Source organism: Brienomyrus brachyistius, chromosome 15 (assembly GCF_023856365.1).
Source record: "Brienomyrus brachyistius isolate T26 chromosome 15, BBRACH_0.4, whole genome shotgun sequence".
Taxonomy (NCBI): Eukaryota; Metazoa; Chordata; class Actinopteri; order Osteoglossiformes; family Mormyridae; genus Brienomyrus; species Brienomyrus brachyistius.
This window is the reverse complement of record NC_064547.1, coordinates 17,842,543-17,864,908: the sequence shown is the minus strand read 5'-3', so window position 1 is coordinate 17,864,908 and position 22,366 is coordinate 17,842,543. Positions and strand designations below refer to the sequence as shown.

At 43.5% G+C, this 22,366-nt stretch overlaps 2 protein-coding genes across 3 annotated transcripts; both read left to right on the top strand.

Annotated features, from left to right (window-relative positions):
• Positions 1–1,201: 1,201 nt before the first annotated feature.
• Positions 1,202–8,906, top strand: c15h1orf210 (chromosome 15 C1orf210 homolog). The gene is made up of 4 exons (XM_048976099.1): positions 1,202–1,338; positions 3,725–3,839; positions 4,628–4,724; positions 5,441–8,906. The coding sequence occupies exons 2-4, from the start codon at positions 3,738–3,740 to the stop codon at positions 5,824–5,826; spliced, it is 585 nt and encodes a 194-aa protein (XP_048832056.1). The 5' UTR covers positions 1,202–1,338; positions 3,725–3,737; the 3' UTR covers positions 5,827–8,906.
• A 421-nt stretch (positions 8,907–9,327) lies between these two features.
• ap1m3 (adaptor related protein complex 1 subunit mu 3) lies at positions 9,328–22,188 on the top strand. 2 transcript variants are annotated; one of them, XM_048976090.1, is made up of 12 exons: positions 9,328–9,675; positions 13,203–13,359; positions 13,514–13,581; positions 13,683–13,813; positions 15,030–15,177; positions 16,296–16,422; positions 18,106–18,245; positions 18,599–18,670; positions 18,942–19,100; positions 19,677–19,802; positions 20,256–20,331; positions 21,146–22,188. In XM_048976090.1, the coding sequence occupies exons 1-12, from the start codon at positions 9,634–9,636 to the stop codon at positions 21,166–21,168; spliced, it is 1,269 nt and encodes a 422-aa protein (XP_048832047.1). In that variant the 5' UTR covers positions 9,328–9,633; the 3' UTR covers positions 21,169–22,188. The 2 variants fall into 2 exon arrangements, with proteins under 2 accessions (XP_048832047.1, XP_048832046.1); XM_048976089.1 differs by having other exon boundaries at positions 9,336–9,675; positions 18,103–18,245.
• Positions 22,189–22,366: the final 178 nt, after the last annotated feature.

Below are 22,366 nucleotides of genomic sequence, written 5' to 3'. Positions count from 1 at the left end.
CCTCAGGAGTGACTCCTCAGTACATCCTCAGGAGTGACTCCTCAGTACATCCTCAGGAGTGACTCCTCAGTACATCTGTAAAAGTTCCTCAGAATTGGTGGTGACATTCAGACATTCCTCAGACAATTCTGGAAGTTCCAGGCACTGAAGGACCTTCTTCAAGACTCTGCAGATGTGATATGACCAGAAGCAGGTTTGCTGTTTTTTTTGGGACCCCACTCAAAAAAGCCACTTTTGGGGCCCCCACCTCCCAATCAGATACTTCAAAAGCTAAATAAATAGCTAGCGAGTAGAGTCAGAAGGGAGATACTTAGCTAATGAGAAGAACATGGTGCTTCAGCAGCTCCTAAATAAGGACCTTACTTAAGTAATATCTAGTGTAATGACTATTTTTGTCCAATAGGGGGGCCCTAAACCTCAGGGGTCCTGTGCAACCGTCTGCTGCAGCCAGATGTGAGTAAGTAAGGGTGACTCTCTAAAGCTTAAAGGTCACGCCCTTCTCAGTAGCATCCCTGCCAATGTATGCGGGAAAACGTGGGAGTTTTACTCACACAAAAATGTTCTGAGTGCAGAAGGAAAAATGACTGGTTCAGAGAGATAGCCAATCTGATTGTAGAGGAGGTGGGTCCAAGCGAGTAGAAGAGACGGGACCAACCAATCGGATGTTTCGGTCCAACCTCCTCTAATTTTTTACAATCAATTTACAGTCAGATTGGTTATCTCTCTGAACCAATCATTTTTCCTTCTACTCTCAGATCATTTTTATGTAAGTAGAACTCCCATGAGTACTAACATTCTGCAGTTGTTTTTCTTGACATCACTCCTTCAGGTTACTTTTACACTTTGTAGGAAAACTGAAAAACATTTAGATTTTGCCGGCAAGCAAACAGGTATTAAAACAGGTGTCGAAAGGTTTCTGGAAGTCGGCAGTGAATTTCTGGTAGCAGTGAGCAGGTTGAACGGTTTGTAATCCATAAATATTCGAATGACCCCCCCCCCACATTAACTTTCCAGGTGCTGTTATACCTTGTTTCAGGTTTATCATGGTTTAAAATAGTCATATATGTAAGAGTTTTCTCCCGATCAGACTTGCATGTCTTATAGCTTGCCATATCATCAGACTGGAATGCGTGTGCGATGGGTTAAAAATCAAACAACAAGGGCTGCTTTATTTGGTTATATAGTAACTCATTAACTTCCTGCAACAGAGATAGTTTAGCCTTAAACAACTTCCAACCTTTGAACCCGAAACCTTAATTTTAAAACACAATAATATATCCCTTAATAGTCGCCACAAAAAGATCAAGGGGTTGCAAGGACAGGCGGACCTAGTGTCAGGTATGAATGACTATTCTGTCACCTTTCTCTGTTTATATCTGTTTGGTAATAGTTCATATAGTAAACATAGAGAGTAAGAGCGTATGGCGACCAGCTTTTTCCGCTGGTTTTTCTCATGATTTGGTGCTTCTGGAATGACAGGAACATTCAAGATCGAAACAATGTGTTGCCGCTAAATTTACTGTTTGCTGTTCTTAATGTTCAACGTGAAAAAGTAAACCACGTTTTTTTGAGTTATTGCTGTAGTATCCTTTCAGCTTAGCCCTGTGAGCCATATTCTAAAATGTTCCATTTAATATTAACCACTTTAACACATTTGTTACGGAACACAGAAGAGTAAAGATTTAACCCTAACGTGATCAAGGTTCTGAGTAAATTAATGAGATTATAAGAATATGGACGTGACCCTTGAAAGAGTCAGTATATTGTAGTTTTGGAGCTATGATTGTGAGTTTGAGTCGAAGCTGGACCACTTCTGTGATGGGATGTGATTCCCCACAAGGCACTTTTTGGATTTTTCTTGCCAGGACTTTGTCGGAGACAGACTCCTTTTATGCCACTTTGATGCACGATGTTTCTATCATCTCTAGATTAACTAAGCTGTAAGCTTGGCAGTCGTGATGAAATATCCAGACAGTAATTTGAGGCCCCATGATTTTCTACAAAAAATATTGCGTTTCTTAGCAAAAAAACAAAAATCTTATATGTCTTCTCAGTATTTATGGGTGTCTCTAGTGTTTAGATTAAAACCTTTTTTCTTATTGTCAGGAAAACAAGGTACTTCGGGAAAGCAGGTCATCCCAGTCTACGCGAAAAACTGGGAAATGGCAAGTAGGGCACTGCAGAGAGTGAGCGTGGTTCAGCTCTATGCAGTGGGTCACCGGCGGTGTCACGCGGGTGGTATTTTCCGTGGGACTTCCGCAGAGTTAAGAGAACCCGGGGAACGTATCTCTGTCACTGGTGCTAACGGTGTTAATGGCGTCTCGCCGAGGGCCCTGGGAGAGTCAGGGAACCGGCCGCTCCTCGCACATCTCGGCGTGTTGTTGTACGAGAACAGGAAGAGATAAAAACAGGGTGTTTATAGGTAACAATGCACAATTCAGTGGGAGGCAGAGCTGAGGGGAAGAGGCCCGCGGTGGCACGCTCCCAAGAAAGTGGGAATTGGGAAGCCGTCAAGCATGAAATATGCACTCCCCGTGTCCTAGTGCAAAAACAGAGCCAGCTTGATGTGATGTTCCCTCAAAATGCACACACTACAATGATAATAACATAATATAAGGACCTTTGCATTTCTGGATATATTAACTATTGCTGTTAGGCTCTTTGTAAACAAATGCTTTCTGGATTTAGTGTGGAATTTACCTGCAAAATTGCAGAGTAGTACTTGTTTTATAGCTGTGCTGCATGTGGCCGTGAAAGACAGCACTGCTACTGCGACCATGAAAAACGACTCTTTGACTAACCTTCCGTGAATGATTCATGAACCTCGTGTTTGTTTATGCGTTACAGAGAAGGGCTGCCGTTTGACATTGTGTCAAGGTTGAAGGCTTCCTAGGTGAATAGGGTTTTTGTTGAGATTTTCATGGAATTATAGATATCGACCCAATTGTGAGAGGAAGGACGACTCCCCGAACCTGGAAAGATAACTGGTGTGATTCATCCCAAGATAATTCAACGCTTATCAGCCTATCATCCATCCAGTCATCGTCCATGACAGCCATTTCTGGAGCCTGGCCCCAGGAAGCACAGGGCGTAAGGCAGGGGAAGCCATAGTTGGGATGCCTGTCTGCCACAGGGTACACTCCCAGACGCAGTCAGAGTCAACGTTTCTCCTAACTGCACATCCAGAGCCAGGGTCAGGAATCAAACCTGCATTCATGGAGGTCTGAGGTGGGAGTATCACCCAATGACTATGACAATGTCCCTGACATGAGTTCCCTTGGGAAATGTTGATCCAAGGTTTAATTATGGGGCTGGGAGGCGATGTCTTGCAACCCCAGTTGTCACTCCTTATGTCAGACAAAGGAGCAGCACTGCGAGAAACAACATGGGATTTCCCACTTCCGCCCGGGATGGGATCCAGGCTCCAACCCAGCCTTGCTGATATCTGGTTAGAAGATGGATGGATGGATGGATGGATGGATGGAGCAATTTGCACTGGTTTACCTGTTTCCAACTTTAGCAGACCTATATCATATGTGGGTTCTGTTGAAGGTGCTTTGAAGAATTGAGATGATTCTCCACACTCAAAAATAGATGACACAATTAAAAGCAATCCCAACCCATTGTCATATTGTGTAGTTGCAAGCTGAGAGCATTTCCAGGTTTAATGCATCTTGCTTCAGCATCTGTTAGTGACGTTCTGCTGTATTGGTTCATTTTATAGCTATCAGGAGGGAATGGGGATTCCAGGTGTTACCCCCAGTATTGTTCTGTGCTTCTTGATGATCTGCGACATGCATCACATCTCTGTTGCCATCTGCACTGTCAGCACCAGTGAGGTAGGATAGATACTTACTTTTAAAAAAAATTTTTTTTTGTGAATTTCAATGCAGAAATAATAGTTACAGCAGGCATATCCTGTTTGGAAGCATTTCCTGTTTTCATGACACAAATCCAGTTTATTCTGAGTGAACTAAGTTTATTCCCAATTTAAAGTGACACTTGTACAGTTTTTCAGCTGAAAGTGTTTGCAGTTGTTTCGTTTCCATTTTAATTCCTTTGATATCCCACTACTCACTATTCAAGGAGATGTAAATGCACTATTTTGCAGGTTGTTAAGGAACTGCAGTAATTACAGTGATGTAAATTAGATTTTATATTGCAGATGCATTGCTGGAAATACTAATCGTGCCTTTAGTCAAAGGTACTTGAAATGACTTTTTCTGCGAGCTGCTGTATTTGGACTCATTTTAAAGATGGACTTTCATTTTAAAGGATGTCCTTCAACTGCAGCAATAATAGCTTCTCAATTCTCCCAAACTAGATGTGGGACAACGTAAATATGCTAGACTCCTCTCAGAACAACCCGGAGTTTGCTGAAGGGTCCACAAAAGTTTTTCTGATTAGTAATGCTGAATTTATCGAGGAACTACCTCCCCCTGCTGGAGAAAGGCGGCCTAGACACCCAGTAACTCCCACAAGTACTACACCTTATCAGAAGCCAGATGAACGAAACAGATTCTGGAGCGTTATAGGTTTAACCAAAATTCTAAACAATGCTTCAAAGAAACAATTGCAAGACTCCCTACTCAACTCTCTAAAATATCTGACAACGTTATCCCTGTAGGAGCTCTCAGGAAACAACGAACTCAAAAGCAATCTACTGGAAAACATAATAAACGGGTCACGGCCTACAGACACAGCGCCAACAAATCGATCGCAAGGTATGTGTCAGCTTTTCATACGACTTTGAATCACATGGCGGACTTAAACAGCAATCAGACGACTCCGTTTTCAGCTTTATAGAATTAAATAAAATCACGTAAACACCTTCAATCTCATTCGCAATAAATTTCAGGACAAAACTGAAATTCCCAGAAGAAAGAGAAGAAATAGCTATTGTAAGATATTTTATAGCTTTTTCATTAACTGCAACGCTAATCACTAGTAACACTTTACTTAACGGGGCACAAATACTTAGTAATAAGTGTTAATACCGAAGTACAAATTATGAACAAATCATGAACAAATATATTTGGTACTAGAGATAAAAAATGCGTCACAATTCCTTAGTGATGAACAAACATGAGATCGGTATTTCACTTGTGTTATTCGTTACTTGTTCCTTCAGTGGTTCAACAAAGGTTTAGAGAATTAACAGACATAGTAACAAACCTAGTATAAATAAATAGATAAAACACGTATCACAATTAATTAATGATGAATTAACACGAGGTCAGTATGTAACTAAGACTTAGTTAATTGTTAATTAATGCATAAGTAAAAGTATCTATTATAAAATTAAAAGCAGAAACACGGTATACCTAGACATATTTTACGGTTTTATCATTTTTTTTTATTACAGAATGATAAGTGAGTTAAGGATAATAAAAAGTGATGCATTATAAAGTGTGTTTGGACTTTACTCTTTTTCTTACAGACATAGACATCAATAGATCACGACTTTCCAAGAGCTGGAAGTTCCCAGTGGCTGTGGTGGCATCAGCGATCTTCATCTCCGTCTTCATCGGCCTGGCAGCGAAAGGCAGACTCATCCACCGCTACCTGGCCAGCTACCGGCACACCCTGCTACCCGAGGTGGATGCGGTAAGTCAGGGAGTCCCCGTGGGCCAGGAGATGAGCCTCTCCGGGTATGACGCGGCGGATCTGGGACGACACGGCGGCGCCTGCGAGGAGATGGACGATGACGGCTTCATCGAGGACAACTACATCCAGGACTGTGAGCGGGAGCGGGCTCAGAGGGCCGCTGAGGAGGAGGAGGAGGAGGAAGACGGGAGCGCTGATGTTCATTTTTCCATCGGTTAACGACTTTCAAAGAGGAGGAAAGAGAAGATACAGTCCCAGCCCTGGGTGCCTCCGGAAATCTGACCCTTCACTCAGGCGATATTTATTCGAAATATGGCCGATTCACACTGTTTTTACGTGCTGTAGGAAACTGTGAGGCCGGGAGCCGTGAGCTGTTTCCGAACGTGGATGGATTTATGTAGGCGTGACCTATGCTGCTTAATATTCTATGATATGCACAATTTTAAATAATATGCGTCTGTAGTTCTAATGACAGGAATTTTGTCCACACACTCCACTGGTAACGTACAAAGTCAGAACTACCAGGCCATACTGATTTATAAAAATTGCTTTTTTCAGTCTTCCTAAATTTCATTTTTAATCATTTAAGGCAAAGTCACGGGCAGGTAGAATTTAAGTAAGAAAATTAATTCAGGAGACTAAATATAGATTTTATCTGTGCTGTTTATCTACTTGATCCTTCTTACCGTAATCTCTGGACTTACAGAGGCTGGACAGAATGTAGTATATCACTATCAAGGAACCCAGGAAGAGTATAGCCAGTCTTTGCATTCAAAAAATCTTCACTCCTACTTGGAATGGTGTCATACTAGTCCTGCAGTTCTTTGAGGGATTAAGTTACTATCCACGACTCCCCATAAAGGTGGTTTGATATTCTGATATGGTGATTGACAGTGTTGGCCGTTTCAGATCCAGAAGCCACAAATCCAGACCAAGATTTTGTTTCTACCAGCCAGTTCAGTATAAACAGTCACAGTCACAGAGGACTCACCTGGTTGGTAGAAACAAAATCCTGGTCTGGATTTGTGGCTTCTGGACCTGAAATGCCCAACACTCGTGACTGGGGAGGTAATGGAAGGTGTTTGACTCCCTGGTGTTCATGAATCCACTTTAGTATTTGTTTAGCTTTCTGACTGGGGGCATTATCATCTTAGAACAAGGAAACATTATGACAGAAGACTGTTTACAGCACATGGTGCAGATGGTCCTTTAAAGCTGCCTCATAATCCTTAGCTGTTATATGACCATACAGAACAATCGTAAGACCTAAGGCCTCGAGTGAGACAGCTGCCCACACCAGCCGACGCTGTGGGTCGAAAGCATCCTTTTATGAGAGAATCGACGGTAGTAGTCAATAGTGATAGGATTGCCCAGCAGCGATAAGGGAATTTCTGGCCGATACCAATAGTCGCTTATTTCAAAAACTGATACCGATGCTGATTGTATGGGAAGTTCTGCTTAAACAAAATTAAATGGACACTCCACCCAAATAAATTTAAAAAAATAAGTTAATTACATTATAAAAAAAAATTTACAACAGTCCCAGAGCACTATATTTTATAACCGTATACATCTTCTACATTTATAACAGTACAACAGATCATTAGTGCGATAAACTCCGTAATTTTCCGAGCGATACCTTTTGATTGTGCACTGCCTGCATTGGATTTTCTTTCACTATCAGTCGCTTGCATTTCTGATAGACTAGTGTGAGTCACCAGCACTGCAGCCCTTATTCATCGGAACGGATTCGCTTTTCAGAAGCTCTTCACTGACTCATTTTAAGGTGAGTAATCAAATTTGTTGTGTTGAAATCATGGGCGTCGCCACCATTAAATCTGAGGGGGGACGTGTCCCCCTCTTATAATTATTCGTTTGGACGCCCCCCACATTTAACATAAAATATTAGTTTTATGCCAGTGTCCCCCACCCCCCACATTGAAAATGCTTCTGATACCCCTGGTTGAAATGCTTATTAATAGATCTTCTTTGTGAAATGTTTCCTGAGGAATGTTTGCAAAATGCATTTCCAGTCACAGGATTTTGCCAGGTCTCACACATCCGGCATGAGACTCAGGCTCTCACGGTCAAGCAAGAAATCTTACAGCAAATCTATATTATTCCATTATAAACTTAAAATTACCTACATCAAAGGCCTTGAGGTAGTTTACAAACCCTACAGACTATTTACAAGGTAATAAAAGCCGTACATAGATGTAAATGATTGAGTGGACTTGTCTAGAATTGAAAGTCTCACACCGGTTGGGTGACCAAAATTGGTGATCTTGTATCGGTCAATAGTCTATGGATAGTTTATTGAGAAGCTCAAGAGACAAAGTAGCGAAGTAAGAGAGAAAGCAAAGAGATGAGACTCAGGATCCCGCCAGGTAAACTCTTTTATCCCCCTGGGGGGGGGGGGGGGGGGGGGGTGACCCTGTTCTTAAATATTCTTGATACACGATGCTTTAATGAAAAGAAGGTTCTGAAATCTCCAGGAGTCCATCTGATCAGAGCCTGCGCATGCGAATCCGTTTACAGATACAAGCGACCTTGTAGGTTGGTACTGAGCCGGCTGTCAGGTGTCTGTCTCAGTCCTAGAGACCCCAGTTAGTCTAAACCACAGTCAGACTGAAGGCTGTCAAACTATAAACTAGGATAAAGAGAACAACAGAGAAACCGGAAGGTTGCGGTGACCCTGCACACACACACAATTAAGATGAATAATAGTTAATCACAGAGTCTGATAATTAATATAACCCCAAATGATGAGCGAGCGATTTCACACTTTAGTCTCTGCCAAACACAAAGCTGTCCAGATGTGCGTATGAGGGTGACTCATCTGTTTCACATGAGCTTACGTATGTTCGTGCATCAGCATTAGGTAAACGCTGTTTCAAAGCACAAGTCCTGCCATCAAGCTTCGCGAAGGTCGTAAAGTGCAGTTTTTGCTGAGACTAGGTCATAAAGGAGCTGATTCAGTTTTCAGTTTCTCCGACTGTACTGTTCTGCGTGGTGTTTAGCAAATATTCAGTGAAATGCATTGCCGTCCGCTTCCCTTTCTCCCGTGACCAAAGGCCCTCCAGTTCAATGCTCATTTTCAGACCTCTTTTATAGCTGTTGTATCCCTTTGCAGATGCTTTTGTAATTATAATTCTGTCACATCAACGTTAAAATTGATTTTTTTCATGAGCCGTTTTTTTCTCATCACCTGTACGTCTGTATAGTGAAAAGAAAGCGAAGTGACAAGTCTGCCTGACTGCTGTACTTCTTTATACATTAAAATGCAAATCTAGATATAATTTAGTTTGGTTTCTTCAGCAAGCCAATTTCTTGCCTCCCCAGGGCATTTTTTACACATTCCAGTTGAACTGACGCATCTAGTGTCAATATAATTAAATTTAACCATATAAACTGCGTATTATTATTATTATTATTATTTATTATTTCCATTTGAATCAACGATATACCATTTTCTAGTGTTGCTGATTTATTTAATGTTAAAAAATGTATTGCTTCGATGCAAAAGCTGTGCATTAAATATATTTCAAAATTGGAAACGTCTAAATATCGCGTGAACATTTCGTTTTGATTTAATATGGAACTGACGCGCTGCAGCCCGGTGCAGAACGACTTTGCGCGGCTCACCTCATCCCAGCGGCATTGCTTATAGTGCGGGGTGCCCGAAGGTCGTACGCGTTCTCCTGCATAGGCTCGGGGTGACATTTTACACGCCCATGCGTTATAGTAAGCCGGGATCTGTCGGCCAGGCTTGGGGATAAACGGCGTGTCTCGCCTCAGCGCAGGCTGAGGTCCGACTCCACATGGAGGCTCATGAAAGCCGCTCGGCAGGTCTGCTTCGCCTCAGGACCCGGAAGAAGGAACGGATCATCCTGGCCAGGCTGCGCCCATGTAATCGGGAGGTTACAGATCAATAAAACATAATAATAACAATACATAATAAATAAATAGCACGACGATATCGGCCGGAGTCGGTGCCCACTTGTCTCCCTTGTATGGTGGGCAGGGATGTCGGCGTCCGCGATATTTATCCTGGACTTGAAGGGGAAGGTAAGAGGAATAAAAAGTTTGCATTTTACGGGTGTCGCCTGGTGGGTTTCTCACATCAACAGGTAGCGGTCCGGATAAATTAGCAGCACCGGCTTTGGATCCTAACCCCGTGCAGAATCCTGGTGGGTTTGCAACCCATTTATTGTCAGATATATGAACAATACGGAGCGATTTCTGGCGTTTTACACGCGTTTCCTTATTTACTCGATGGTGCCTGTAATGGCAGCGAGCCATTAATCTTTAAACCGGAATGTAATGACTTATCTACCGTTACTGCCCTGCCGCAGTGAATGAAGTGTTTGTATATCGAACTCACTGACATAAGGGAAACCCTAACACTATATGGTCGGGGCTTGTGACAAAAAGGGACCGATGAGCAGTTGTAATTGGTGACATCTGTGCATGTGTCCAGAATTGAAATTTTGGCGTGATCGCATCGCTGCTCGGACAAAGGGTTTTTTTTTACATGCACGAAAACCGAAGACGTGCAGCCCACCTGCTCCGAGTCTGAAACTCGTCCTGCAAGTTTACTGGAGCTACTTACGCAAACGGTGGCGGCCACGTCGCCATCATGCTTTTCTTATACATACTGTATAAAAAGAAGAACTGCTGAATCCCATAAATACGGCATGGACGTGCATCCGTTCGGATGCAGGAATCTTTCGATCATCTGAACTATCGCATATGTGATTCCCAGCCAGTCGTAGCTGTTTTAATGAATATGTGCTATATATTTCAAAATACTCCTGGACCAGAAAACCTTCCGCAGTTCTGCCCTCTTGAATGGAACGCATGCACGACTGTAGTAAATACTGGACTCAGGGATAGGTGCACCTCCCCCGGGGGTTAAGCGGTCAGCTGTGGGCCACGGGATCGAGTTCCTGCTTTGTAGGGCCGCATCAATCCCCGTTAAATGCAATGGGCGTGATGGAAAATTGCATCACGATCTTGTCACGGCATGTATTTCAGGAACAAGACAGTTGACCCACTATTTCAGATAGAACCCTTAAGTTTAATATATATATATATATATATATATATATATATATATATATATATATATATATATATATATATATATATATATATATATATATATACACACACACACACACCAGTAAAAAAGGAAGAGTTGAAGGACAGATCAAAGCTGGAATTAGGAGTCAAGTTCTTATTTGAGCGATCCGAACGAATAGACATGAAAGACCAAGCAGCTTAAGGTTGTCAATCTAATGGATTAAACACACTCAAACACGGGGTCAGATAAGGGCGGCGAAAGTCTCTGCAACAATCCGGTATCTGAACCTTAGGATAACGCGTCTCCATTAAAGTGATGGTGCATCGCGTGCACTGAATCAACCTTCTGTGGGTTGCTTTAAAAACTAAATGGAGTGAAAAAGTCCGTTCACATTGAACTAGGGTTTACTTATATATAAAATTTTAGCATTGATTATCGTGGCTGAAAAGTGTATGATTTATTTAAGTTAGGGATAACTGTGGGACATTCGTATGCCTCTGTCTTTCTGGTGTATGGTTCTGCAGGGTCGGAAGGTTACTGGTTCAAAACCCCCGTTCTGATTTAAATGTTGGCTTCCCTCAGCAGGGTCCTTAACGGCCAATTGCTCCAGACTGACCCTGCTGTCTGACTAACGTCAATTTCTGTAAAAGCATCTGCTAAATAGATAAATTGTGGATGACATTCTGAGCAAAATTATACTGTATCAAGAGGAAAATAATTTGATATTACAAAATAGCTGCATTATAAATAACTTATTATGCTAATATTTGAGGCTTGTGTGTTATGTATCGTATCATTTGTAAATATAAAAGTGCAAACCATGTTTTTGCTTCATTATATAATTTAAAGCATCTGAATATGCCTATTATATAAAGATTTCATAATTAGCTTATTGTGTTCTGAGTTGTTTATGACTGGAAACTCGAGATAATTACCTGTGTTATCAGGCTTTCCCATGTGGGATGCTGGTGGAGTGGTTTACGGTGTGAATCTGAGTTTGGCGTCATGTTCCCTGGTGTATTTTTGAACTTCACAACCTTTGGCTGGTGTATCTGTGACAGTAAGTTTTGTTCGAATATGTAATTTTTTCCCCTCGTTAAACAGTTGTCGTGCGTGGAATGCGCGCAGTGAACAGCTGAATTTGAGCGGCGTAAATGACCTTCAAACGAAATGTGCTGTTTGTTTCGTGCTATTAGACATTACATTCTGATAATGAGGTTGCATGTTGCGTTTCGCTGATGGACTTTTCCATGAGACTTTATCTATGGGGGGGGGGGGGGGGGGCATACAGGACATGGCAGCAGAGCACTGGTCTTCTCAGCAGATGAACCATAATTACACTGGACCAGTTTTTCCAGCATTCTGCCGAGCAACATTAAATCCAGCAAGCCGTTAAAGTCAACATTGTGCATTTTTTAGGCAAAAATCTGTGTCTTTTGCTGCCTGGTGATGGTAACATGTGGCTCAGGTATTAATAATATTTCATTTGATTTCTGTAGCACTTCTCATTACCAAAAAACATGAAGGGTTGTTTTGTTTTTAATTATTCTTATAATTAATTCTTATTTTAATTATTTAGTTATCTTTTTAGAAAGACATTTCGTTAAGTATTTTACAATATAGTCTAGTATTTTTTTATTTTATAGTATTTTTATTACACCACTCTTTTACTTTGTAGCACTTTGAGATTGCTAGAATATAAAGTGCAATACAAGTAAAATTTATTATTATTATTAATCCGGGGATGCAGTTTGCCTGCAAAGAGGAAGACTGTTCCATAACTGAGGAGGTAATAGCAGTAGAGCTACAGTCATCCGTAGTGCATCATTTGGTTCCAGAAACATTGTCCGGATCTTGAAGGACGTGTGGAGGTTGGAAAGGAAAGGAGGTCAGCGAGATAAGTGGGGCCTTTGCCATCCCATAAGCAGCAGGAGCACTTTGCAGTCCCTTCGCCGACAGATGAGGCGGCAGAGAGATCGAGCTAAAACGAGAACGATGTGGGCTGTCTTTCATCCCGTTGTGAATAACCCCGGCAACGCTATTCCGAGGAAGTCGTCATTTTTTAAAAGTGTACAGGTCAGCTCGTCCAGACATGACCTGTCCATAAGGCAAGAAATGCTACCACCTCTGTAACAGTCATACATGGCGACCTTTTACACATTTACTGTATCAAAAGCCTCAACGTGCCACCCATCTTGGAGAGGTTCCAGATCTCCCTGTGACCCTGACTAGGACAAGTGGTTAGATGTTTGTAGATGTTTTACGGTTATTTATCTTGTTTTAGCAGTGTACACCTTAGTTATCGGCACGTCTGCTGACCTTGCCTGTAGAAGGAAGTTCGGGATTTTCTCGCTGTGGCTGATAATTAAGTTTCTCGGCGGCGACCGGGCGGCTTAGACCCGTCCTGCGAGTGTTTGCGGAAATTCCCCGTCGTCAAGAGGAACCAAAAGACGGCTGGGTCTGGTTCACAAAGGCAACAAATAACCCATTTATGGTATCATGCTTCTAGGTGTTGATATGCCGGAACTACATGGGCATGCTGGACATGGGTGAGATCGACCACTTCATGCCCATCCTGATGAAGAGGGAGGAGGAGGCGGACGCCTCTCCAGTGGCGGCCCATGGAGCAGCTCATTTTCTGTGGATTAAGCATAGCAACCTTTACTGTATCCTTTCCCTGGCTCCCTTCCTTCCTCGCAGGCTCCAGTAGAACCTTTCAGGAAGACGTCCAGATTTCTGGCACAAGTATTTACTGTAACCGTAGCGACGTGCAAAATGCCACAAAGAGGTTTCTGCTGATCTTTAACCATCAGCCGTCAGTGGTGGCCATGACCAAGAAGAATTCCAACGCTGCCCTTGTGTATTCCTTCCTCTACAAGATAGTGGAGGTAGCTGAAAGCCTAACATGCACGACAGACATTCCCATTTCTATGGTGAAAGTGCCTGTCGGTTAAGTGGTTCTCTTCTTGTTGCTCCGTCAACGGTAAAGGTATTCCGGGAATACTTCAAGGAGCTGGAAGAGGAGAGCATCCGGGACAATTTCGTGACCGTGTACGAGCTGTTGGATGAGGTCATGGACTTTGGCTTCCCGCAGACCACAGATAGCAAGATCCTCCAGGAGTAAGTGTCCTAAGTTCTGGTATGCCCGGTCCGTACAAGTGAGTGGACCACTTAATATGGAAATTCTACACTCTGTTCTCCTGCCGGTAGCACTGCTTTGCCGTATTTGTTCAAAATCGATTTTGCTTTTTCTTCTTAGGATAAGAACACTCCGTCTCTGACATGATATATGTAATATTCATATGGGTATATAAATAATATGTAAAATCAGGCAAGTGTGTGAGCTTGTTTCTTGTTTACAGGTAGGTTCTTATGTACAGGACAGCTTGTTCTATCCATGAGCTGACAGCCTTGGGGATTCAGGTCCAGCAATCAGTGTCTTCCTCCTAACCATTGACTTTCCTCTCAGTTCTCCTGCTAACATTAGATTTTCAGATGGGATTCGTCATAAATGCCGCACTGAACTGTAGAGTCACTGGTTCCCTCCACCCCCACCCCCCTTGGTGCATGTTTGTTTATGATGTAATAAAAAGGGCCATAGGAGCTGAAACCAGCTAACTCTCTTGTGGCAATTTTTTTTTTTTGTTTTTGGACATATTGTTTTCTCATTTGCTTAGTAAGGTACTCTGATGTCACGTCCTACATGGATTATGGCGGAGCTGATTTCCTGCGCAGTTATTCTGCTGCATGGTGGGGCCTTGCTCTCATGGGACGATACGGCAAAAGGCCTGTTATGAAGAAGGTCGCTGAGGTGTGCTGGCTGGAGTCTTTCGCAAACGAGGCCTTTGATTGTCCTCGAGACGCCCATCAGGGGATTGATTAACTCTCAAGCCCTGCCACCAGTGATCTCGCCTCAAAAGCAGGGAGCCGCCAGGAGGGAGGCTGACGAGGAGGGACGTGTGACCATCGAGGACCCCGACAGGATTCGCGGCCGGCCGTGATTCTGCCTGGAATCTGATAAACAAAGTGGTTTTGTTGCATGGCCACCAGTGTGGTTAGTAGGAGGAACAGAGATCATGTGTGTGTGAAGCTTCCCTGCACACCCAACAGGGCTGTGAAAGAGGACCCATGGGAGATGGGCTGTGTGAACGCCATAGCAACGGAGCATCAGCAACGCAGCAAACACATTCTATGGAAGTGTTTACAGAGACTGCATAAGCGTGATTGCATAATCTCACAATGACAAAAATGGGGATAAAATTGCCAGGCAAGGAAGAAGGTCAATTTTACTCTACGTTTTTAATTTTTCAACAATTCGTCATCCATGTCTTTGCAGATATATCACACAGAAAGGACACAAACTGGAGGTCGGTGCCCCCCGGCCCCCAGCAACCGTCACCAACGCGGTCTCTTGGAGGTCAGAGGGCATCAAGTACCGGAAGAATGAGGTCTTTATGGATGTCATTGAGTCGGTCAACCTTCTGGTAAGAGGATTTATCCAAACGAAACCTATGAAAAGTGATTCTTTGCTCTGGTGAAGCAAGATTACATTCAGATCAGATTACATTCTCATGTTAATTAAGCTTGTGTTAAATACGGAAATACTTGTGTGTTCTTGCATTTAACGTTGTATTAAATGTCCTCAGATTTTACAGTTAGATTTAGTATTATAATCACCTCGTAGTCTTGATGTGAATTTAATTGTTTTCCTTTTTTCGGTAGCTGTGGTAGGCTGTAAGTTCTGCTGTTTTCTTTCAAGTCTGAAGAGCCTTCAGAAGCTGCTCCCATACTTCCATGAATTCATCATTAGGAAATGGCTGCAGAATTTCCTTCCATAGAACAATGGTCTGGGGCTTCCCATTAACACCCAACTCATAACCAATCAGCCCCATTCGATTATCATGGCATCGCTGTGGAGACAGAGCAGTTCCTGTCATGCAGTGAGAGAAATTTGTACATATTTAAGCCACATTTGCGAATGCCGTGGCATTTTAAGAAAATTGTTTATTTTCTTATTGGCAATCCGAGCATTATGGATGTGACATTAAGACTCATATCAGGCTTTTTCCTGTGTCCTCTTGCACCGTGGATAGGTAGATAGATCGAGAGATAGATACATACATGCATACATTCTTACTTTATTGACCCCGAAGGAAATGTAGGCATCCAGTAGTGCAAATACGCAAAAGTACGCACTACAATAAAATAACACACAGGGATTGTGGAGGTAGACGGCGCGTCTGTGGATGCTGTGCAAATGGTCAATAGCTTGAAAAATCTTCAGGGCAAATCCTCAGAGTTCACGTATGGGATGTACGTTAAGAATGCCTTGCATTTTATGGGCATCGCGCATGTCACGGCAAACGGACCGCAGCAGGCATCGCCCTGCCCGCTACTCATTGTCTTGCTGGCTGTGGGCTTTAACATCCCGTTTTAAGGTGTATTTAAAGCAGCCCCCTGATAAACAGCGACCCCCCCCTTTTTCCTCTTCAGTTTCCGTGTTGGGGCGTCGCCTTCTCCTGCACTGCCCCCCCCATCCCTTCGTATTTATTAATTTATTTTGATCCTCTCTCGGTCGGTCTCCCCCCCCCGTGTGTCCTAGGTGAGTGCAAACGGCAGCGTCCTGCGCAGCGAGATCGTCGGCACCATCAAACTAAAGGTGGTTCTTTCTGGTATGCCGGAGCTGCGGCTGGGCCTCAACGACAAAGTGCTCTTTGAGATCACCGGCAGTAAGTGGGGGTGCCCGCGACACCGCAGCCACCCCCCTCCCCACTCCCCCTCCCCACATTTAGGCATCCGTTCTGCCCCTCCTGCTGGATTAGAGGGGCCTCTGACTGGGGTTTGTGCTTAATCTTTTCCGCAGGCGGTGGCTGTCAGGTTAAGGTAAACCCCTAGATCTCAGCAGGCAGGTTAAAGGACGCCCCTCCCATGCTAACCACAAAGGCAGCATTCAGAATGAACATCGTGTATTAAAAACCCGCGCATATCTGCCTTATCGCAATTAGAGTGTCCAGTTATCTCTAACTTTATCAATATCTAATTGACCGCAGCATCTTGCGTTCTAGCAGCCTCGATCATTTTCACCTTCCTGGCAAAAGTTTGCCCAAAAAATGAAATGTTTTCAAATCAAAGTGTTACTTGCCTATACATGCTTTAAAAACGTGCTCTGTTGGTCCCCTGGCCTTCAGATAAGCCAATCGTTGGCCTTAGAAGAGCTAGAGTGTATTTGCATTCCAGTATTCTGCTGTTGTCTGTCATAGCTTTGCGTTGCATGCAGAAAACCAGAATTTATGTATTCAATGATCGGATATATAAATATAGCACAGAATTGTTTGAATGGGCTTCTTGCCAGACAAACAGACATGCATAGCAAAAAAGCTTACCTCAGATCCCTCGTTTTTCATTTCATGCGATTTTCTCTGTCGCTGGAATCAGAAAATGGCCGATGACAATCCCACAGGCCTTGATATATAGACTAATAGAGGTCCTAAGGCTATTCTTATAGCCCCCTTTACAGTCTGTTGGCAGCATTTTGGGGCCGAACTCAGGCAGACTCAGAGATCAGCATTGTGAAATTTTGTGGTTGTGGTCTTCATTGTGTTCCTCCTTTAGCTTTAGGGCGGTGAGCTTTCAGGGACGCCCCAGGATTAATAAATTCTGAGCTGGGGGGGGGGGGGGGGGGGGGAGGCACACTAACCTTTCCATCCAGTATCTGATGTCACTGACTGGCCTTTTTATTCTGGAAATGAAAGCTGGTGCGATGAGTGTCCCTGCCGACATTATAGCTGTCTGCTGGGTGTCTGATCTCTAAAGCTCCGTCCCATGACCCCCTCCCCCGGCTGGCTTCAAGAGTCGCCGGGCCCCTTTAATACCCATTGAAATGCCACTGATGCCCGCTCAATGACAGAGGTGGCGGACGGTCAACGTGAACGTGAGCGTGATCGATCGGTGTGGCAAATCCAGAACTCGCTTGGTTGGACCCAAAACCCATTTAGCCGGGCTTAGCAGCTGCAGCTGGGTTTTATTTATTAAACTGATGTTTTTTTACTCTCTGCGAACATACCCCCCCCCCCCCCCCCCTTCACCATATGATCCCAGGTGCCTCGTGTTTGCGCTGAACAATCTGTTCATTACATTGCTGTTTAACTTGCAGTTTCACATCCTCTTGTTTTTAAATTGACCTCATGTTCTTATAACGGGCTTTGAATTACCATGGAAGGTGTTTTATAAATAAACCTGCGTAGCTGTGTCTTTTTGTTTAATTGTTGTATGTTTCTGTTGTAACATTAATTAACTAACTGATCGAGTAATTACTGAGGGGATATTGTCGGTCAGTGTTCTGGTGTGGCTACAGTCTGCGGTCAGTGCTACGCTAAACGCTAATAGTGTGAATTTTTGTGCTCCATGAGGAGAGAAGAGCAAGACAGTGGAACTGGAGGATGTGAAGTTTCACCAGTGCGTGCGCCTGTCTCGCTTTGAGAACGACCGTACCATCTCCTTCATCCCCCCTGACGGCGAGTGCGAACTCATGTCCTACCGGCTCAACACCACGGTAAGTGCCTGCCCCCCTGCCCTGCCCTCCAGCTAATAACATCCTGTTTCTCTGTTCCACTTCCTGTTCCAGCAAGTCTGTCTGCTGCATCGTCGCTAAAAAGACTTATTATTGATGCGGCCTGTAACTCCTAAAATGTGGAAACATGCTGATATTTTTTCTCTTATGAGTCACTGCATTCTCCAGCATTCATAGACACCTTTAGCTGAAGACTGTCTTTTTGAATTCAGAGCACATCCCAGGTAGTCTGACAAAGTTATCTACCAATCAGATGTCCATGGGATGAGGTCACAGGGTCACCTGCCTGTTGCTCATTGGCTGATCCTTTGAATTCTCTTCCCTTTTGCTGCCAGGTGAAACCTCTCATCTGGATTGAGTCTAAAATAGAAAAGTACTCCCACAGTCGTGTAAATATCAAGGTCACGGTGAGTTCATGGGTCTCCAAGCCCCCCACTCTTCCTTTGTGATTGGTGTTGAGGGGCTCCTAGAGAGGAGGCAATGGAGGATGGTGTGTTTGGTTCTCTGCACACGCCTCCATGCACACACGTGCCACTGCACTTCGCTCCATCAGCAGGATGTATGTGACGTGTACCCATGTAGATCTTCGCCCTTTGAAGTGCAGGACCGTCCCACCTCCCCAGCAAGTTCCCGCTTGCTCCCAAAGCCGTGACCCCCCCTTCCCTCCATGCTATCCAGGCCCGGAGCCAGTTCAAAACCCGGTCCACCGCTAACAACGTAGCCATCTTGGTTCCAGTTCCCAGCGACGCAGACTCGCCGAAGTTCAAGACCAGCATAGGCACTGCGAAGTGGCTCCCCGAGAAGAACGTGGTGCAGTGGAACATAAAGTCCTTCCCAGTAGGGATATAAGCCACCTATTGCGAATGCATGAATATACAGGCAGTTCACGACTGACGTAGCTAGTCAGTGTCGCAAACCCTTAAGTAGGTCAGATTTTTCGTAAGTTGGATCTAACTTCCCATACCAAAAAAATATAGTAATAATAGATACTTAACAACACATATTTAATAAACGAAAAGGTAAAGTGCAAATTTACCTACAGCTGAATGTCACCTTTTTGCTGAACTGTATGTATCGCGGATATATTTTGCGTAAGTCCTGACTTAGTGAAGTTGGTGTTACGAAAGTCCAGAGCTGCTTGTATAGGATGCTTAGGAAATGTTGTTTGAGGAGTCGACATTACGTTTCCAAACGGCAAACTCTGCTAACACTGCAGTATTATTGTTCGGGACAAAGCAAATAGCTAGTTAAGTATGTAACCTCTACACCATTAAAGTTCTGAAACATTCCGCGGAATCCGTCGCACATATATCAGGGGGTGGCCATGAAGAGCCCCAGCCCCTGGTCATGCCGAAATGGGGCTTCCTGATTGGCCGCGGCCGCTCGCTGAGAGTGCTCTCCATGTGCTCCTAGGGGGGGAAGGAGCACGACATGCGCGCTCACTTCGGCCTGCCCAGTGTGGAAGCCGACCAAATGGAGGGGAAGCCGCCCATCACGGTCAGCTTCGAGATCCCGTACTTTACCGTGTCCGGCATCCAGGTGAGGCTCCTGGCCGAGCTGTGGGGTCATGATGTTGTACAGAGCCATCGCCACTGAAGGACCATGCAGACCTTCTCGTTCATCCTAAGAATGATCACTAAAAGCACTTCAGTTGGATATCTTCAGTGGACAGATGTTTAGTTGGATCACTAGATATTTGGAATCAACGATTGTGTTTTTGATCCACATTTTAATTTATTTGGCAGATGCTTTTATCCAAAGCGTCGTACGTTTTTTGACGATAGCGAAGTTAGACAACAATCGGCGATAACTGGCCTCTCTCAGGGACCAGCGGTGGAAAGACTTTACACACGCTGTCCTCATGTTTAACACCTCCACCGATGGTTAAAGCTAGTTTAGCTCATACTAACTCTGAAACCCGGCACTGGTTAGCTTCACCCTGACGGACACTGCGAGTCCAGCCCCTCACCTGTGACATCATCGTGTCGACAGGTTCGCTACCTGAAAATCATCGAGAAGAGTGGTTACCAGGCGTTACCATGGGTACGCTACATCACACAGAGCGGCGGTGAGCTTCTTCTGCCTGATTTAGCTCCACTCAAAGCTGTTGATTAGATTATTCTCATTTTCACAGTCCGGATGCAAATGTGTCTTCTTTTGTGATATTTACCCAGTGTGATTGACAGGCATTAATATATATGTGATGTAGCAATTTCCTTCAATATCTAATTTAGACAGGAATGTATTTATGTTTGTTGTCAGAAAGCCAGGAAATCTAGTACATAGCAACTGACAGCTATTATAATAATAACAATAACAGGGAATGAGGAACCAGAGAGGATTGGGGGGGACATGCCCCCCCAAAATTATGTTTTGAATCATTCTCCTCAGCCCACCCCCTGCAATCTATGTACCTTTGATTATAAATTACGTTGTGTCCTCCTCTACAATATCACAGTCTCTCATATACCGTTGGACAGAACAGTAGTAAGGTGTGGACAGTATGATGTATGCAACATTAGATAACCCAACCCTACTGCCTGAACAAATACCTATTTCTTTACATATTTTGCATTTTAGAATCTTGTCGCATTAGAGATATAGTTTGACACAGTTATGGAAAGTTAATAACCTTTTACCATCTATTAATACTGCATGTATGACAACTCAATGACTATATGCTATATTTTGTGGGACAGTACTGTCCACTTATCAGCAGAATTTCCATACGGTACTAAAGCTCACACAGATGCACAGTTTTACCCATTATCAACCTTGAATTGTAGCTTTAATTGTACTGTGATTATCTTCTTTCTTATGACAAATTGCATTTAGGATGCTATTGATAAGATAAACAATCAGTTCATTGTTATATTTGGCAGATTACCAGCTTCGGACAAACTAGGGGCACATGAATCTACATGCACCGGGACATTCCCGCTTTGAGCAAAGACGATGGATGACAGGAGGCCATCAGAGAGGAATGGAGAAGATCAGTGTCCCACAGGACCCCGGGCTCCTCTGGAGTCGTCTTCATTACTGCCTGCGGCTAGTTGGTTTTGTTTCCCCTTTGTGGTTCGGTACACATCTAGTCACACCTGGCCCTTTCGTCTGCCCCCTCCTCGTGCTATTGAGAAAAAAAATAGTTTGCAGCTTGATTCGGAGGACATCGTCCCCGTTCAGCAGAGAACAGGGATTCATCTTGGAAAGAGTATTGGTTTCCAGCAGGTCAACGAGCAGAACACGAGTGGCGTAACAGAAGGATTTCAGAGCGACGACCGAAAGCCATTACTGCAGAGGGCCGTCCTTTGGGTTTGTTTTAGTGCCGAAATAAACTGAACAATATTCCCATTTGCAACAAAAACATGTACAGGAAGTCTGTTTCTTAACTGAACTCAGCACAATGGATAAAATGAAATGAGTAGCTTATTGTCTGGTATGATTTCTTTGTTTTTTTCTCTGTTACTCTGTAATTGTAACATAAATTTCTTTTCTTTTTTTTGTTTTAAATATATACTACATTTCATTTGCATATTTATCAGGTACCTGCAGTGAAATACATTTCCGAACAGCTAGCAAGTGAAACGCACTGAAGTGTAAACACCGTCTTGATGAACAAACATGTCACTTTTGATTATGTATAAATTAATAAGATTGAGGATAATGTCTTACTTACTTTCAGGGTCTTATCCAAGTTACTTTTCGAAGTCAGTTACTGCATGTGTTTAGTCCTACTAATGAAAGACTACGTTTTCCTGTATTGGAAAACATGTCCTTTTTAAACAATACGTTTTAATACTTTGTCTTTTTTTTAATGTTAGAATGTTGGGGAGAGAAGCTAACATTTAGCATTAGCATTGTTGTCTCATAGTGCGGTGCCACTTTACAATAAAACTGCCCTTATAAGGGGTTTATAATCAGAGTATTAGGTTGTATCACTTTGTAAATCATTAATTGACAGTTATAAGCAAGTCATAACAGTGTTATGTTTGTTTGTTAATTTTTGTTATTAATGTGTTAAGTGGCGAAAGGGAGCCTTATGGTACAGTGGTACCCAGGGACGGATTATGGGTTGTGTGGGCCCCTGGGCAAAACGTTCGCGA

Coding starts and splice junctions, on each gene's coding strand:
- ap1m3 (XM_048976089.1), top strand. CDS start 9,634: ATGTCGGCGTCCGCGATATTTATCCTGGACTTGAAGGGGAAG. Junction 19,803..20,255: donor TTACCGTGTCCGGCATCCAG/GTGAGGCTCCTG, acceptor TCGTGTCGACAG/GTTCGCTACCTGAAAATCAT. Junction 20,332..21,145: donor CTACATCACACAGAGCGGCG/GTGAGCTTCTTC, acceptor TATATTTGGCAG/ATTACCAGCTTCGGACAAAC.
- c15h1orf210 (XM_048976099.1), top strand. CDS start 3,738: ATGGGGATTCCAGGTGTTACCCCCAGTATTGTTCTGTGCTTCTTGATG. Junction 3,840..4,627: donor GCACTGTCAGCACCAGTGAG/GTAGGATAGATA, acceptor TTATCCCTGTAG/GAGCTCTCAGGAAACAACGA. Junction 4,725..5,440: donor GCCAACAAATCGATCGCAAG/GTATGTGTCAGC, acceptor TTTTTCTTACAG/ACATAGACATCAATAGATCA.